The sequence below is a fragment of the Saccopteryx leptura genome, chromosome 1 (genome assembly GCF_036850995.1).
Source record: "Saccopteryx leptura isolate mSacLep1 chromosome 1, mSacLep1_pri_phased_curated, whole genome shotgun sequence".
NCBI classification, from domain to species: domain Eukaryota; kingdom Metazoa; phylum Chordata; class Mammalia; order Chiroptera; family Emballonuridae; genus Saccopteryx; species Saccopteryx leptura.
Genome location: NC_089503.1, coordinates 105,316,918 through 105,335,806, shown reverse-complemented (window position 1 = coordinate 105,335,806; position 18,889 = coordinate 105,316,918). Strand labels below are relative to the sequence as shown.

General features: G+C 43.4%; 1 protein-coding gene across 2 annotated transcripts in view; it reads left to right on the top strand.

Annotated features, from left to right (window-relative positions):
* Positions 1 to 1,284: 1,284 nt before the first annotated feature.
* Positions 1,285 to 18,889, top strand: part of DLAT (dihydrolipoamide S-acetyltransferase) — a 32,905-nt gene continuing 15,300 nt past the window's right edge. Inside the window, exons 1-8 of one of the 2 annotated variants that reach the window (XM_066373366.1) lie at positions 1,285 to 1,637; positions 2,053 to 2,154; positions 2,470 to 2,594; positions 2,758 to 2,908; positions 5,345 to 5,471; positions 7,555 to 7,742; positions 9,629 to 9,782; positions 17,125 to 17,192. In XM_066373366.1, the coding sequence (XP_066229463.1) occupies positions 1,368 to 1,637; positions 2,053 to 2,154; positions 2,470 to 2,594; positions 2,758 to 2,908; positions 5,345 to 5,471; positions 7,555 to 7,742; positions 9,629 to 9,782; positions 17,125 to 17,192 (1,185 nt within the window). In that variant the 5' untranslated portion in view covers positions 1,285 to 1,367. Of the gene's footprint in view, positions 1,638 to 1,672; positions 1,816 to 2,052; positions 2,155 to 2,469; positions 2,595 to 2,757; positions 2,909 to 5,344; positions 5,472 to 7,554; positions 7,743 to 9,628; positions 9,783 to 17,124; positions 17,193 to 18,889 lie in introns of those variants that run through there. The other variant, XM_066373375.1, reaches the window with a different exon arrangement.

The following is an 18,889-nucleotide window of genomic DNA, read 5'->3' as shown; positions in this document are numbered from 1 at the left end:
GGATACTAGAATAGGGTTTGGGGGGGGTGGAGAATGCAAACTTTTTCCTGATTATTATTTCTTACAATATTGCCATCTGTAAAACAACCAATATTTAGTGCCCCAAAACGAGATATCTGTCTCTGCAAACTCATTGATACTGGGTTTTTAGACTAAAGTTTCTGATTTATGTAAATGTGAAATAGTTCTCTCCTGGCTGTTTTAGTTTTCAAATGTTTAATCACTGGCAAAGTTGAACAAGTTTTCAAATGTTGTGGTTTCCTTTTGTGTTTTTGGCGTTCCCTGTTTGTCCACTGGGAACCTAAGAGATATAAATACAGCACTTGCTTCCTGCTAGTTTAATGTCACCCTCGGCTCGTAAATGAGACATTTTCTAATTATAGGGTGATAGCCCTGTGGTTAAGTGTACCTAACAAATGTTAATCCAGAAGACGTGCATTCAGTCTGCACTGTAGTCCAGACACTAAATTTTGGGGAGACATCGAAGAATAATACAAACATACTTCCTGCTCCTGCTAGTTTTAGGACGATATATTTCCAGCGAAACTAAGGGGTTTTTTTTTTGCGATGGAAAGGGATTCTGTGGTAAATTAGGAACGCAAACCTGTTCTATAAACTTGTATCCTCACCCAGGGAATATGCTAAATCTGGACAGCACGCCCGAACGATTTCCACAGGGCTGTTCGCTCAGGTTCCGGGTAGGGCCACCAATCTGACACTGAGTCTCTGTAGCTCGGCACTGCAGGGCAGGTGGGCTGAGGGCACAGCGGGCAGGTGGGCTGAGCGCTCAGCAGGCAGGTGAGGCTGAGGGCACTGCAGGGCAGGTGGGCTGAGGGCACAGCGGGCAGGTGGGCTGAGGGCACAGCGGGCAGGTGGGCTGAGCGCTCAGCAGGCAGGTGAAGCTGAGGGCACACAGGGCAGATGGGACTGAACTGGAGGCACTGGCGCCCCCGGCGGCCCCACCCCTGGCCTCGCTCCCCGTGCCCCGCAGAGCTGCGGTGCTTTTCACGATTCGGCCCTGCCCCTCTGTCCAGCACGGCCCGCTATGCGGGCTGCCGGGCGTTCGCCGCCCTTATCACCTCCCCTTTCTGGCGTGCCCTTCAAACGCTCGGGCCGTCTCGCCCCCCGCCACCTCCCGCAACCCAGTTCTCTCACACACACAGGCGTCTGCGCGGGCCCCCCAGTGACCACTCCCATAACCCGGGCGGAAAGAACCGCCAAGTGTGGCCATCGCGAGGGCGGGGCGAGCCACTGAGTCGCTTTACGACAGTGTGCGGCCCGGCTGACACGGCTGACGGCAGCGCGCCGCGCTCGGAGAGGTCACTCGGGAGACGGTGCCGGTGGTGCTGTCGGGGGTCGGCGGCAGCATGTGGCGCTTTTATGCGCGGCGGGCCTGCAGCGCGGCTCCCCGGGCGGCGTCCGGGCTTCTGTGGGCGGCCCCACGGGAGGCCCGGTGCACGGTCCCGCGTGTCGGTCCGCCCTCGGCGCGGTGCAGCAGCGCGACCACCGGGTACTGCAGGGTCCGAGCGCTCGGAGGCCGGCGCCCGGGCTCGGGGCCCACCTTGCGGAGCCGCTTCTTGCTGCAGCTTCTGGGGGCTCCGGGACGCCGCTGGTACAGTCTGCCCCCGCACCAGAAGGTGAGCCGGAGCTGCCCTTCGCGGGGCCCCGGTGCCCTTCAGGGTCGGCCTCCCGGCCTTGCTCCCCCTACGAGGTCTCGGGAGTCTCCTCGCCGTCCTGGGGCGTGCTGCGCCCGCTCTACTGGAGCTCCTGTCCCTCGTCTGATCTGCCCCGCGGAGAGAAGCGCCCTGTCCTGGGGTTAGTGTGGGGTCAGTGTGGGGTCTGTGCGGCGCCTGCCTGGGTCTACCCGGGTCCGCGCGGTCGGACCTGCGGGTCTGGGGGCAGAAAACCTGTCGCCGGAGACACTGGGGCAGCGGCTCCATTGTGTGTGCGAGACCCAGACTCTGCATTAACTTAAACTCAGTTGTGTGAAACGTTACACCAGACTTAAGTAACTCCTTTAAAATGCAGTCTTTCTCCCCTTTCCTCCTCCAGGTGCCATTGCCCTCTCTTTCCCCCACAATGCAAGCAGGCACCATCGCCCGTTGGGAAAAAAAGGAAGGGGAAAAAATCAATGAGGGTGAACTAATTGCAGAGGTGAGTTGTTTTAAATTATGGAAGTAAGTTGGAAGGGACTGTTAGGTAAACTGAGCATTAACTTTCTGGGTGGGTACTTATCCCTTCTGCTAAAGAAACGGATGTTTCTTACAACTTGTTATTAGAGAACCTTGGTTAGAATAGTTATCAGCCGCTAGCCAAACTGAGTTTTTAGGTAAGATTTAAAAAAATAGTTTCTAATTTCAAATCTATGATAGAGGCTATAGCTTCACATGAACTGTATCATTCTAAACACGAGCTAGTACTCTTCATACTTGGCAGCACAGGCCTAAGCTACCTTTTTTCTGTTTAAAGGTAGAAACTGATAAAGCCACTGTTGGATTTGAGAGTATGGAAGAGTGTTACATGGCAAAGATACTTGTTGCTGAAGGTACCAGAGATGTTCCAGTTGGATCTATCATCTGTATCACAGTTGAAAAGTGAGTAGTTCCCTGGCAGTTTTTGGAACTTAGGTGATTCGTGCAGTATTTTAACCCAGAATTGAGAAATTAGGAGTGAAAACCTCCTAAGACTCCTTCTGTAGGAGCTAAATCTGCTATATAATCAATCCCCTTATACTTACGCATTCTTTCTCTTCCTTAGACCTGAGGATATTGAGGCCTTTAAAAATTATACATTGGACTCGGCAGCACCTACCCCACAAGCAGCCCCAGCACCAACCCCTGCTGCCACTTCTTCAACACCTACTCCTTCTCCTCAGGCTCCTGGTAGCTCATATCCCACTCATATGCAGGTGAGGCTCAGCCTCCCCTCCGGTTGTTTACTCTAGAAAGTCTACTACTTATTTCTATTTCTCATAGGGGGCTATCACATTCTGGAAACTGGCATTAAGTATGGCTACCTCATCATTTGCAAGTAAATAGAAATTTAAACATGAAAATTGACAACTTTTATTCCTAGTTGTTATTTCCAGGTGCATTAGCTTGGATATTTACTTAACCCTTTCTCAGCCACAGTGTAGTCGACAAGGTAATGCTTTGCTTTTTCTCACTCAAGGACATTATGTTAGATTTTGAGGATGGTTTGTACTTGCAGTTGTCTACTCTCTGTATAAATAGAGTTTTTAGTAGGCCTCAAGTGTGTCTATTGAATGAAAGTCCTCAGTTGGTTTTTTTCCTTTGACATGTGGTAGTGTTCTATTTTCTAAGAGGGGGTGAAGTAGTCTAGTATATAATAAATGAGAAAACAGACAGGGAAGAATAAATGTAGAATAGACATATATAATAGCATTACAACAAAGCTGAAGGCAACAATCACTGTTGATTCTCTTAACTAAATCAGTTTCTAAGAAACTAAATCCGTTTATTAGATATTCAGGTAATCCTCTGTATATTTGTGTGTTCCAAATACTGGAAATGGATGACAACCAGCTGTCCTTTTTTAAGACTAGAACTTCTCCTTCACTTAGTTTATTTGTAGACATTTCTGTGTAGGAATCTTTTTTTTCTTTTTTGGATATAGGTTCTACTCCATGATCTATTATTAGCAGTCACTCACAATGAAGTTTTGCCTGGTGTTCAGTTCACACATTTATTTCATCTTGTTTGGCAAATCCTGTCTCACTACCTAAGACTTAAGCTCATTTCTCTATTGTACGTCTGTGGTTTTGTGTATAAGTGTTAGGGTTATGTCTTTAAGATACTAAGTGGAGGGTTTTCAGCTCCACTGATTTTTTTTTTCTTGACAGAGACAGAAAGAGAGTTAAAGACAGGGACAGACAGGTACAGACAGACAGACAAACAGGTAGGGAGTGAGATGAGAAGCATCAACTCTTCGTTGTGGCACGTTAGTTGTTCACTGATTGCTTTTTCATATGTGCCTTGACCGAGGGGCTACAACAGAGCAAGTGACTCCTTGCTCAAGCCAGCGACCTTGGGCTCAAGCTGGCGACCTCGGGGTTTCTAACCTGGGTCCTCTGTGTCCCAGTTCAACACTCTATCCACTGCGCCTGGTCAGGCTGATTTGTTGTTGTTGTTGTTTTAGTGAGGGTGTTGTATTATAATTGTTTGGGTAATATTGGTTAATAACATTATATATATAAATTTCAGGTGTACCGCCTTATACTACAATATCTGTACTCTGTTATGTTTACCACCTGAAGTCTAGTCTCGTGCTGTCACCTTACATTTGACCCTCTTTACACTCTTCATCCTCCCCCATCCCTTTCCCCTTCTCCTCTGGTAACCACCATTCTGTTGTATCTGTGAGTTTGTTTGTTGCTTTTTGTTTTCTATCCCACATATGAGTGAAATCATGCAGTTCTTGTTCTTTTCCATCTGACTTACTCCACTTAGCATAATATTCTCAAGATCCATTCATGTTGTTGCAAATGGTAATATTTCACCTTTTTTATAACTGAGTAGTATAGTATTCCTGTGTGTGTGTGTGTAACATCTTTATTCCAGCTCCGCTAATTTATAGGAAGTAGATGAAGATGGCAAATTCTGATCATGAAAAACATTTAAATTTTTTTCCTAGTTAGAATTCTAAGTTTTGTTTTACTTTTCCCCCAACTTCCCGAGATGTCAATTGAAATCATTTTTCTCTCAGCATAATCCTACTGTTAATTAGTGACAAAAAACTGAAAAGACAGCAAACAAAACCCATAGTCAAGTAAGCATCCCAATTCAGTGGCCCTATAAGCCATATAAATAGGAAAGTAATTTTTAATTTACACCAGCCAATTTGGTGTTTAGATTTTATTGAGGTGGAAGTGACTATTGCAAAGAACAGTTTTTAATACTATTTTTATGTTGGAAAGATATCTAGGAATTTGAGAGAAATGCATTTCCTCTGAGTGAGAAGATAGATACTAATCCAGCATACAGTAATTTTAATGAAATAGTCTTGGACTAAGATCATTCTTTGGAAATGAAAAATTCTTCCTTAATCTACATGTTAAAAACTGGTAAAGCTTAGATATTGAGGAGTTAATTTTGACTGTCTGGAAAGAAATCTTTTCCATCAGCTTATTGCTTTTACCTTTGGAGGGGGTCAGAATATTACTGATATGATAAACCTTGAGATTTGAAGAACAATTTGCTGTTATGAGGTGTCAGACAGAGGGGGGTTGGGGTTGTCATAGTCACTGTCACTATAAAATTAAATTTGCCTGAATGTCAGTGTGTCCAAGTTTTCTGTATTAAGCAGTAATTGTTTGTTTCTACAGGTGGTTCTTCCTGCCCTCTCTCCCACCATGACCATGGGCACAGTGCAGAGATGGGAAAAAAAAGTGGGTGAGAAGCTAAGTGAAGGAGACTTACTGGCAGAGATAGAGACTGACAAGGCCACTATAGGTGAGATTTCTTCAGCTCTTAATGGTTGAGACACTGAGTTTTCCAATGAGGGAAGAGGATTGCCATCTTATCCTATAATGAGTGAGTGATAATGTGAAACATTTTAATTCTTGGGATTAATTTCCTGGAACAGGCTATTTAATAACAAAATTGTGCATGGTCAGATTTTTCAGTTCCATAATGCACTTTCTTTGAATCGAGGATGTGTCAACTTAGAGATTTTCAGGCCAGAGTTTGCTTTTTTTCCTTGTTATGTTACTGAGAAGCTATGTCAGAACTGTATTCTCTAAAGTGGGCAAGGGGAAAAAAGAGGTAAGAGGAGAAAATAACCCCCAAGGCAGAAAATACCAAAGAAGAATTTAAGATGATTTTAAAGGAAAACTGAAACCAGCATTTAGATTGTTTTTATAGATTGAGAATAACTGATAGAATAACTAAATATGTTCAGATATCATATTTTCATATATTTTTTTCTCTTCATTTTTATGCAGCTCATGTAGAAAATCATGTATTTGTGATAATGTTTATAGGTATTTGTAGGTAAACATATTTCTTCCCTGTCCAGCCCCCAAAGATGCATTGGGAGATTTGGGGCATCCTCGGCAGTATTGTTTCTAGACTGTGTCCTCCAATCATGAAATCCTTGGTTTCAAACCCCAGGATTCCTTGATGGCACCTTGGGGCAAAGGAGGACTCACTGAGCAGGGTTTGATTGCGTCCTGTCCCCCTCTCTCCCTTCCACCAGGGCGGCTCCCTTTAATGTTTTTGCATATTATGTTCCTGCCTATTGCTTATATTAGAAGAAAGGATTATGTTTGTTTAAAACATAAACAAAAAATAGTTCTGCTTTGCATATGAGCATCCACTTTGAATACCAGTGTTGTAGAGGCTGTTATTCTAGAGACTCTAATCACTAAAGAAATAATTTTGGTCAGACTCTAAACTCTTGTGGCCTTGGAATCCTTTATTTTCTTTATAAAAATACCTGTTATTGGATATTACTTCTTAGGTGGGAAATGGAAGAATTCACCAAAGATGTGTTCATCAGGGAGAGGGGCACGACACCAATGAAATTCTAGGATCCAGAAGGCAAAAGTTGTCTTCTGCAATCGCATTAGGTTTTATTTTTGTAGCCCTCATGTTTGAGTTCCTTGTAAGAGCAGCAGCTGGATAAAATGACAGTTGTCAACACCATAGAAACCCTATTAATACTGTATTTCTTTACATTGAAATGTTTGATGTAATACCAAATATCACCTCTTTGAAAAACGCCAAAGATGCTTTTTTTTTGTTTTTTTGGGTTTTTTTGTTAAGTGAGAGGCAGGGAGGCAGACAAACAGACTCCTGCATGTGCCCTGACCGGGATCTACCTGGCAAGCCCTCTGTGGGGTGATGCTCTGCCCGTCTGCCGCCACTGCTACATTGCTTGTGCAACCAACCTATTTTAGTGCCTGAGGCGGAGGCCATGGAGCCATCCTCAATATCCAAGGCTAACTTGCTTGAACCATTTGAGTCATGGCTGCAAGTAGGGAAGAGAGACAAAGAGAGAGAAAGGGAAGGGGTGGAGAAGCAGATGGTTGCTTCTCTGTGCTCTGACCAGGAATCAAACCTTAGGACTTCCAAATGCCAGGCTGATGCTCTACCACTGAGCCAACCCGCCAGGGCCTCCAAAGATTACATCGCACATCATTGTCATGCCCAGCAGCTCTCTTTATTGAACATCTGTGTGGTTATGATCTGCACTAGTATAGCTAATGCCATCGTAGAGTCTTATGGGTCTGCATAGGGGCTACCTTGGAGATTTTTTAGAGTAATCTCATAGTTTTATTTAATAGATATTTATTTAGTGTTTACTTTGCACCAGGTACTGTTTCTAAGCACTTGAAAAATATTAATTCATTTAATTTTCATAACATTCCTGTGAGAGAGGTACCATTGTCCCCATTTTTGTAGGAAAGAAGTGGAGACACAAAGGTTATATGCTAGTTTGAAGGAAAAGAACTTCTTTCTTAAAAGTATGCCTTGGATTTAGAGGGGTAGTGGAATCCTTTATGTTCCATAATAGTTTTTCTTTCTGTTTAAGGTTTTGAAGTACAAGAAGAAGGTTACCTGGCAAAAATCCTGATCCCAGAAGGCACGAGAGATGTCCCTCTGGGAACACCACTCTGTATAATAGTAGAAAAAGAGGCAGACATACCAGCATTTGCTGACTATAGGCCAAGTGAAGTCACTGATTTAAAACCACAAGCACCACCATCTACCCCTCCCCTGGTAGGTGTGCTTCCAGAATTGAGGGAAACAATTTATCCTTCCCTAAATTCAGGGATTAGATTAGATGATATTCTAAATTCTTTCTAGCTGTGAGATTCTTTGAATGAGAAAGGAGATAGTCAGTTAACATTGGTGGAGACCTGCAGGGGGTGTGGCACTGATCCATTCACCTAATGGTCAATAATTTGATCCTTATAGCTTTCCTTTTTTTCCTGCTGTCTTGAGTCATGCTGAGAACAAAGCTGAGGTGGCATGTTCCTTTTCTGCTTTAGATGTTGATATGCGTATGGAAGGTAATGCTTTGTTCTCCATTTTCTATAGAATTTACTATGTAATCTTTGTCACTGTGTACTCTCTTGGTATTCACATATTATAGTGACTCAGGCTTATATTTATAATGCATTAGAACCTTGCTGTAATATGACTTGTTTTGCGTAGAAGTTAGCCTGACATATACCATACACTATATGCTATATACCTAGAACACGAACTGGTAGGAACCCCAAGCATTAATAGCACTATAACAAGGATTCTGTAAGTGTCAGAATCATGAGAGTGCAGGTGAGGTGCACACTTTTGTCAGAGAAATCTGTTTCTTACTGTCATACATTCACAAGGGGCTGGCAAGTTGTAGTTCTGTTTTTTTTTTTTTTTAATTGAATTTATTAGTGACACTGTTTAACATAATTGTACTGTTTTCAGGTGTCCAAATGGTTTATTCAAAATTTTTTTTTTTTTTTTTTTTTAGTGAGAGGAGGAGAGGCAGAGAGACAAACTCTCACATCACCCTGACTGGGATCCACCTGGCAAGCCCACTAGGGGGTGATGCTCTGCCCATCTGGGGCATTGCTCTGTTGCTCAGCAACAGAGCCATTTTTTAGCACCTGAGGCAGAGGCCATGGAGCCATCCTCAGTGCTTGAGGCCAGCTTGCTCAAACCAATTGAGTCATGGCTGCAGGAGGAAAAGAGAGAGAGAGAAGAGGGAGGGTTGGGGTAGAGAAGCAGATGGTCATTTCTCTTGTGTGCCCTGACCAGGAATCGAACCCAGGACATCTATAATCCGGTTGATGCTGTACCATTGAGCCAACTGGCCAGGGCTGAGTTTATTTCTTTTTTTTTTTTCATTTTTCCGAAGCTGGAAACAGGGAGGCAGTCAGACAGACTCCCGCATGCGCCCGACCAGGATCCACCCGGCATGCCACCAGGGGGCGATGCTCTGCCCCTCTGGGGCGTTGCTCTGTTGCATCCAGAGCCATTCTAGCGCCTGAGGCAGAGGCCACAGAGCCATCCCCAGCGCCCAGGCCATCTTTGCTCCAATGGAGCCTCGGCTGCGGGAGGGGAAGAGAGAGACAGAGAGGAAGGAGAGGGGGAGGGGTGGAGAGGCAGATGGGCGCCTCTCCTGTGTGCCCTGGCTGGGAATCGAACCCGGGACTCCTGCACGCCAGGCCGACGCTCTACCACTGAGCCAACCGGCCAGGGCCATGAGTTTATTTCTTAACCAACTTTCAACATGGAGCCTTCTGGCATAACTTCCTATTTTGAAATTAGGTTAAGTACAGACAGAAACCATGCTGGTGGTAATGTAAGAGGATGGTGTCAAGGAGCAGCAGGAGAGTGAAGTGAAGAAGGGCTGTGAGCACGTGCACTGGTCAGCAGTACATTCCATGTCTGTTTTCCTGGAGTAAGACAACTTGATTTGTTCCATGTTTGACATCAGTGTTGCTCTTATTCACATAGTTATGTTAAATGGGGAAACTGAATTGTGATCTTTGGAAAAAAGATGGAAGTTATTTAATTAAAATAGCTTTGACTTAACATGTAAACTGTTGATCTTTCAGACCAATCTTTGCAGTGGTAAATTAACAATTTGTAACTTTTTTACAAAGGTGACCCCTGTTCCTCCAACTCCCCAACCTGTAGCCCCTATGCCATCAGCTGCCCGCCCAGCTACTCCTGCTGGACCAAGGGGAAGGCTGTTTGTTAGCCCTCTTGCAAAGAAACTGGCAGCAGAGAAAGGGATTGACCTTACACAAGTGAAAGGTAAGTCTTTTTCTGTGGGTGGAGTCATAGAGCTAAACTTTGGTTGTGTTTCTTCCTGGTGACCATCACATACAACTATATATTGTCATCTTGTCTGGGATAGAGGGGAGAAGAGTGAGGTTGGGAAATGTTGCCACCACCGAAACTTAATTGTGCTTTATGTAGTCTAAAATCTACCTATATTATTTAGTTTGTTTTCATCATCTATTCATAGGAATAGCTTAATTGTTTGTAAAGATATAAGGTGCTTATTCAGCAAAATTGGGTTATAGGACTCGATTACATACTATGAAGAAGTGTCCATTAGTGCTAGTCTGACTGAATGTAACAATAAACAAACATAATATGAAGTTTGGATGATTAGAAATGAGTTAAAATAATAAAATTCATGTAAAAGTAAAGTAAAACTCCCAGAGGGCAAAGGAAAAAGTTTCACTCATCTTTTTCTCCCCAAAGAAAAGGATAGCTTAGTGATAAGAGCATGGGGTCTAGAATCACGTCATCCAGGGTTTAATTCAGGCTCTATCATTTTCTGTGTAATAAGCTCTTTTGTGGGTTACTTGTGTATATCTGTTGGTGAGTTACTTAGTCCATCTGTTTTACATCTGTAAAACTGAGTTAATAGCATGCATTCAAATAGGTGAAGTGCTTAGAATGGTATCTAGAATATATAAGTACTTAAAACATTTGTTCGTATTATTATCGCCTTGCATTTAAATGAACATTTTTAAACTAAAATTAAGCTAAAGTTTAATGTAAGGTAATTAAGATTCTTACTGGGAAAAGGGGGAAAACTACTGTTTCTGGAACCTGGTTTGATGGCTGGTACGATGTGCTAGTTATTTAATACCACATGTGTAACACTTTTTGAATTAAGAATTATTCCTATATTTTTGAATGAGAAAATTGATGAACGGATCTCCCTTTCTGTTACGTAGTAAAGTTACAATTTGAATCTAGATTTGTTTAATTCTGATGCCTGTATTCTTCCTACCGCCCTCTGCGCTTTCTGTTTTGATGTTATTCTTTGCTTACGTATCAGAGAAAGTAGTAGTGATTTCCCTAGTTATCCAGATTTGGGCACTCAGTGCTGGCTATCATGTTTGTAATCTTGTTTTGTGGTTAGAGGGTAAGCCAGTCTGCAAAGGTACAAAAATAAAATGTAAATTTTTTGGATCTCAGGATTCTTGTAGTATTGGAAGACTCATTTTTCCATCTTAACATATGTAACTAGTATATTGCCATTCTTTGTATTCTTGTTTTAATTTACTGATTGATTTGAGATAGAGAGGAAAGAAGAGAGAGAGAAACATCAATTTGTTGTTCCATTTATTCATGCACCTATTGGTTGATTCTTGTATGTGCCCTGACTGGGGAGTGAACCCGCAACCTTGGTGTATCAGGACGATGCTCTGAGCTATCCGGCAAGGGTATATAGCATTCCTTTTTTTTTTTTTTTTTTCTTTTAAGATTTATTTATTTTTTTTTTAGAGAAAGAGAGAGAGAGAGAGGGAGCAAGGGATGGGTGGGAAGCACCAGCTTGTGTAGTTGTTTCTCTTATGTTCCTTGACCAGGCAAGCCTGGGGTTTCTTTTTTTTTTTTTTTTTTAGATTTTATTTATTGATTTTTGGATAGAAGAGGGAGAGAAAGAGAGAAAGAGTGGGAGAGTGAGCAAGATGAGGGAGAAGCAGGAAGCATCTACAAGTAATAGTTGCTTCCTGTATGTACCTTGACCAGGCAAGCCCAGGGATCTGAACCAGTGACCTCAGCGTTCCATGTCAACACTTTATCCTTTGAGCCACCACAGGTCAGCATGCTTGGGGTTTCGAACTGGCAGCCTCAGCATTCCAGGTTGACGCTTTACCCACTGCACCATCACAGGTTAGGGTATTTCCATTCTTTATATGTGATTAGAATCAGGAACAACACTGTAAGTTGGAATAAATTTTAGGGAGAGGAGGGACTGGGTTAATAATTATTTCTGAAGAAAATAGACAAGTAAAGAAGGATTGTTTGTTAGATATTTAGTAACACTGACTTACTAAAGATATAAGTGGAAACATCCCAATATTATGCAGTTAGAGTTAGGTGATTTACTTATTTAAATAAATACTCATTGAGTGTTGTCTGTGCATCCAACATTTGCTCATAGACAGACAAGATTTTAGTTTTAAGTGGTTATATTACTACCAATAAAGAATTAAATGAACAGAAAGGGAGTATAGCATAATGTACTTGTTCAGGGTGTGGGTTCTGGAGCTGGAATGCTTGGATTTGAACCTCAACTCAGCTGTACACTAGCTATATGACCTTTTGTGTCTTATTTTCTTCATTTGTATATGAAAATAATACTTTATAGGAAGTGAGGATTAAATAAGTTAATAAATAGTACCTGCACATAGAGAGCATATGTAGGTATGAGCTATAATAGTAATATTATTATTATTAAATAACATGACTTCAATGTTAAGAAAGAAATCAGATGATAAACTAGTGAGTGACAGGGTCAGTATATGTGCAGTTGTGACTTCTTTTACACAGGGTGGTTGGGGAAGATCTTTCTGATGAGGTGACATTTGCTCTGACCTGGAAGAGGAGTCAGCTGTGAGCCAACCATGTGAGAAACTGGGGAAAAAGCATTTTGGGCAGAGACTAGTAGTACAGAGTCTGAAAGTGGAGGAGAGCCCGGCGTGTTTGGCTTGTGTTGTTGGAGCACAGTGAGCAGAGGGCCCAGTGGTCACCGAGGCTGGGAAGAGACCTGGGGGTGAGAACATAAAGGCCTTGGCAGGTTAAGGTAGAATTTGAATCTTATTTAAATACAGTAGGAAGTCACTGAAAGATTAAAGAACTGACATTTTGGCTGCTCTTTGAAAATGGATTAAATGAAAGCCAAGGTCCCTGTCAAGATGTTGATTCTGGAGCTGATTGTGGTAAGAATGGAAATGGACAGCTTCGAGATACATTTTTGACATAGAATCTGTAGAACTTAGTTGAGGATTGGATAAGGCAATTCAACAACAGTAATTTCAAAAGAAATGGTGTGATGGAAGCCAGTCTGGATAAGTTGAAAAGTGAAAAGCGAAGATAAGATAGCATTGTGGATAACTCGTTCAAGAAGCTTTGCTGTGAAGGAAGGCATGATATAGAGGTGTAGCTGTTGGGGGGGGGGTGGGTTCAAGAGAGGGCTTTTAAAAATGAATGATAGAGGCCTGACCTGTGGTGGCTCAGTGGATAAAGCGTCGACCTGGAAATGCTGAGGTCGCCGGTTCGAAACCCTGGGCTTACCTGGTCAAGGCACATATGGGAGTTGATGCTTCCAGCCCCCCCCTCCCCCCCCCCCCGTTTCTCTCTCTCCCTCTCTCTCTCCTCTCTAAAAAAATGAATAAAAATGAATGGTAGAATGGATCTGGTCTCAACTTTCTTGGCTTTCTTTTTTTTTTTTTTTTTTTTTTTTTTTCCATTTTTCTGAAGCTGGAAACAGGGAGAGACAGTCAGACAGACTCCCGCATGCGCCCGACCGGGATCCACCCGGCACGCCCACCAGGGGCGAAGCTCTGCCCACCAGGGGGCGATGCTCTGCCCATCCTGGGCGTCGCCATGTTGCGACCAGAGCCACTCTAGCGCCTGAGGCAGAGGCCACAGAGCCATCCCCAGCGCCCGGGCCATCTTTGCTCCAATGGAGCCTCGGCTGCGGGAGGGGAAGAGAGAGACAGAGAGGAAAGCGCGGCGGAGGGGTGGAGAAGCAAATGGGCGCTTCTCCTGTGTGCCCTGGCCGGGAATCAAACCCGGGTCCTCCGCACGCTAGGCCGACGCTCTACTGCTGAGCCAACCGGCCAGGGCTCTTGGCTTTCTAATGATAGTTTTGACCAGGTAATAATTAGTTGAGTGGAAAGTGGGGAGTGGCGTGTCTCCTGTGCATTATAGTGTGTTTAGCAACATCCTTGGCTTCTACCCACTATATGGTAGGAGCATCCCCCACGTGTGACAACCAGAAATATCTTCAAATACTGCCATGTGTCAGGGAGGGCAAACTGCATGGCTTTGACCCAGTGTGAGAAATGGTAATGGATGGTGCAGAAAGGGAGGAAGAGCAGAGTACGTGGCAAGGGTTGAAGTTTTTGAGAATAAGGTGACAGGATTGACCTTCGATAGAAACCTGTGACATCTGACTGTTTTTTTAGGAGAGTAGAGAATAGGGGGTGGGTTTGTGGGTGTGGTGGGAGGCTGAGTAGAGTGCCTTTCAGGCTGCTGCTTCTGTGATGACATATGAAGCAAGAGTATCCTCTGGAGAAGGAGTGTGTGAAGTTTAAGGTTAGATTGTATAATGTTCTCCGAGGTTGGGGAAGTGAGTTCATGGAAAATATAATTTCGACCTTGTTTTGTGTGTCTGTTTTAGGTTTCTGGCTTTGAATTGGTAGCACAGTCAGTCATGGGTTGTATACTTTTCCCCCAGCTATATGTAGGCATTGAGAAGGCAAACATTCAAGAGTGTGACCAGGGAGTGAACTTTACAGTGACCCATAGAGTGTAACGTGGGTGAGGAAGAACTAAAGTCAAGAGGAGATAATGGACGGTGAGAATAGAGGAGTCATTGGAGTGTGGGTCCTAATGAGGTCGAATGAATGTTACAGTAGGGGAGGGAGTAGTGTAGAATAGGGAGCTCAGAGGGCCCATGATGGGGGGTGTTTTCAGACATCAGATGTATTTTTTTTCACATCAGCAATCAGTTCTGCGACACCACCTGGCTCTCCAGCAGTTTAGTTCTGTTCTGACACTGATTCTTCAGAGGCTGGTTGCAAGTCCTGGGACCACCGATTTTTGTGACTCATTGGCTGCAAACCAGGAACTCCTAAGACCCCACTCCCCAGTTCGATAATTTACTAGAATGAGTCACAGAACTCAAGAAAGCACTTTACTATGACTATTTTACTATAAATGTTGTAGTTCAGAAACTGTCAAACAGAAGAGAGGTGTAGGATAGGAATGGGGCTGGGCTAGGTGGTATGGAGCCTTCATGCCCAGGCTGGGAGCACCTCCCTCCCAACACATCCATGTATTCACCAACCTGGAAGTTCCAAACCTTTTGTTTTTTTATAGGGGTTTCAGTAAGAAGGCATGGTTGATTACATCATTGGCCATTGGTTGTTGGGGTCAGTCTCCAATCTGTCCCTCTCCCTCCCTGGAGGGACAGATTACTTAGCAAATTTGACCAAAATGTAATCATTTTGGGAGACACTTGTAAATCCTAAACTCTGATGTCCATCCAATATGATTTGTTGCAAAGCAACCCATATTATGTTTTGGGTTTTTTTTTTGGTGCAAAGCCCTTTCACATTACTATCCCATTAAAATTTTTTTCAACTGCAGTTGACATACAATATTTAAATGTTTTAGTTGTTCATTAGACATTTATATATACCTTACAAAGTGATCGCCCTAAGTCTAGAACCACCTGACACCATCATAGTTATTACAGTATTATTGACTACATTCCCTGTGCTGTATTTATATCTCAGACACTGGTTTTATAACTGGTAATTTTGTCACTATTGCATTTTATCTTTATATTCATGTGAGCAGGATCTGGTATTATAATCTCTGTCCTACAGATAAAACCAGATGAGATTTAGTGACTATAGTTACCTGTTTGGTTTATGTCTGACAACAGTCCTGCATTTTTTTTATCTTAGTCTAATGTTCTTCCCTGGCCCGTATGGCTTTATGATAATGGCCTGTTGTGCCTCCTTAGGGAGATAAGCACAAGAACTTAAAAGATTTAACTAAATCCTCATAGTTTTGGAAATTCTTGTGGGTGGTGGAAGGTTAGCATAAGGCAAGTACTGCAGCCTTCCTCCTTTTGAGGGGTTGCTGTGTAGAAATCAGCCTTGGCTATAGGGGAGGTTATGGTTTCTGTCCTTTAGAAAGGGGGGGAATCTAATCGGGGTGCTGCTATCTCTTCCAGAGCTCCTGATAAGGATGAGCAGTCCTAGCCAACTAATTGTTCTTTCTTTCTTTTTTTTTTTTTAGTGAGAGGAGGGGAGATAGACTCCCGCATGCACCCCAACCAGGACCCACCCGGGAACCCCATCTGGGGCTGATGCTCAAAGCAACTGAGCTGTTCTCAGTTCCTGAGGCCTATGTTCAGATCAAACGACCTATCCTCAGTGCCTGGGGCTGAAGCTCTAACCATTCGAGCCACTGGCTGTGGGAGGGGAAGGGTGAGGGAGAGAAAGAGAGAGAGAAGAGGGAAGTGGAGGGGAAGAAAAGTAGATGGTCACTTCTCATGTATGCCTTGACTGGGGATTGAATCCGGGATATCCACGTGCCAGGCTGACACTATCCACTTAGCCAACTGGCCAGGGCTAGCAACTCAGTTTTCATAATGAAGAAAAGGAGTTGGGACCAACAGCATACAACAACAATGCTTTTAAAAACCTGCCTTGGGGGGAAATGAATCAATTTAACCAAACCTTTTCCAGAAATGGGCCACTTGTGAAAGATATTTTAATAACTGAATTCTGAATCTTTTTACAATTTAGGTTCAGGATTATCTACTTGGGTTTGAAATTAAACCTGGGAGGTTGTGGGTGGGAGAAGGACATAGAAAATAAATTAAGCCTATTAAGAGGACTTGAAGATCTTTCCTTATGTGTTCCCTCAGAGTCCTAAAACAGGCTGGTTTAGAGTCTAGGCCCACTATGAGGAAGCTGTGGAAGTGGAGACCATCAAGGAATGGATGGCTCTAAAGATGAGATCGTTATGACAGAGTTATTCATGTTATTTTGGGGTGAAAATTGGACTTGCCTGATTTATCTAAAACAATTATTACCGTAACTGTTGACTCTGCTCTCATTTAAAGGGAATTCTTTATAATCAAATGAATCTAGAACCCATCACTTGAATGGTTTGAGCAAAGTTGCCCCCAGTTGCTGAGGATGGCTCCATGGCCTCGCCTCAGGTGCTAATATATAGCTTGGTTGCTGAGCAACACAGCAGTGACCACAGATGGGCAGAGCATCACCCCCTAGTGGACTTGCCAGGTGGATCCTGGTCGAGGTGCATGTGGGAGTCTCTCTGCCTCCCTGCCTCCCACTTAATAATACCAATAATAAAAAAACCCATTGCAGATCAAGCAAGAGCACGCTATGAATTAAAATTAATGATTGACAAAAGCTGGTGCTTTTAGGGAGAACTTATGGGGCAGGGTGAAGGCCGTGATCCCTTCAGAATCTTTGGTAGAGAACCCTTAGGAGCTTGCATTTCAGGATCACAGTGCTGGTCTCCTTGAGGAGCCAGCAGTGAGCTGTCATCTGTGTGATTGACATTTATGTATCTCTTCCAGGAACAGGACCAGAAGGCAGGATCATCAAGAAGGACATTGACTCCTTTGTGCCTACTAAAGCTGCTCCTGTGAGTCACACTGGCTCTTTTCCCCATTTGTTCCCTGCAGAGTGCTTTGTCCAGCTTGACAGACCTTTTCACACATTAGTTGTGAATGAAATTGCTTAACCAGAACTCTAGTTTTTTTTTTATTTTTTAGACTGACAGGGAGAGAGATGAGAAGCAACTCGTAGTTGTGGCACCTTAGCTGTTCATTGATTGCTTTCTCATATCTGCCTTGACTGGGAGGCTCCAGCCGAGCCAGTGACCCCTTGTTCAAACCTGTGATCTTTGGGCTCAAGCCAGGGTGACGCTGCTCTCAAGCAGGTGAGCTCATGCTCAAGCTGGTGATCTTGGGGTTTTGAACCTGGGTCCTCAACATCCCAGGTCAACGCTATTCACTGCGCTACAACCAATCAGGCCAGAACTGTGTTTTCTTTATATAATGTCACTGGCTAGCAGTATATAGAGAGGAATGTGATGTCATTCATCTGTGAAAGCAGAGATGATACACTGCATTGACATGGGTTCCAATAGTGATACTAAATTTTTTTTCTGACATATCCTCTCCTTCAGGACCTATTTTTAAAATAATGCTTGCAAGTTGGTTAATTAGGGTTTGAGATTTATGTGGTTATTTCTACAGTGACTAAATTCACATAACCAACTTCCATGTGATTGGTTAAGGTGCTAAGATAGCTAAAAGTGAGCAAAATAATTTAGTTACTTAGATGTTTGCTGTAAAGTGAAAGATTTACTAATATTTTTTTCTTCATACTTCAGGAAAATGACTTCTTTATATTTCTCTCTTAGTCCTGTCAATTTAAGAATGCTTGATTGCTTTTCTTTTTTATTTTTCTCATGCCTAAATTTTATTCTGGAATGTAAAGCTCTTTTTAAGTATAGTTGATGTATATTGTATTAGTTTCAGGTGTACAATATACTGAGATTTAACCTTACATACCTTACAAAGTGATCAACACGAAAAGTCCACTCTCCATCTGTCACTGTGCAAAGTTATTGTGATATTGACTTAGTTTCCGAAGTTTCTGATGAGATGTTTTACATCCCTGTGAATTAAGTCACAAGTATAAGTTTGTACCTCTTAATCTAGGGGTCGGGAACCTTTTTGGCTTAGAGAGCCATAAATGCCACATATTTTAAAATGTAATTCTGTGAGAGCCATTCAACAACCCGTGTATGTTATGCATTATCCAATAAAAATTTGGTGTTGTCCCAGAGGACAGCTGTGATTGGCTCCAGCCACCCTGAACCATGAACATGAGCAGTAGGAAATGAATGGATTGTAATACATGAGAATGTTTTATATACTTTTTTTCTTTTTCTTTTTTTTTTTTTTACTGTCTTAAGCTGGAAACAGGGAGAGACAGTCAGACAGACTCCTGCATGCGCCCGACCGGGATCCACCTGGCACGCCCACCAGGGGCGAGGCTCTGCCCACCAGGGGGCGTCGCTCTGCCGCGACCAGAGCCACTCTAGCTAGCACCTGGTGCAGAGGCCAAGGAGCCATCCCCAGCGCCCGGGCCATCTTTGCTCCAATGGAGCCCTGGCTGCGGGAGGGGAAGAGAGAGACAGAGAGGAAGGGGGGGTGGAGAAGCAAATGGGCGCCTCCCCTATGCGCCCTGGCCGGGAATCGAACCCAAGTCCCCCGCACGCCAGGCTGACGCTCTACCGCTGAGCCAACCGGCCAGGGCCTAGAATGTTTT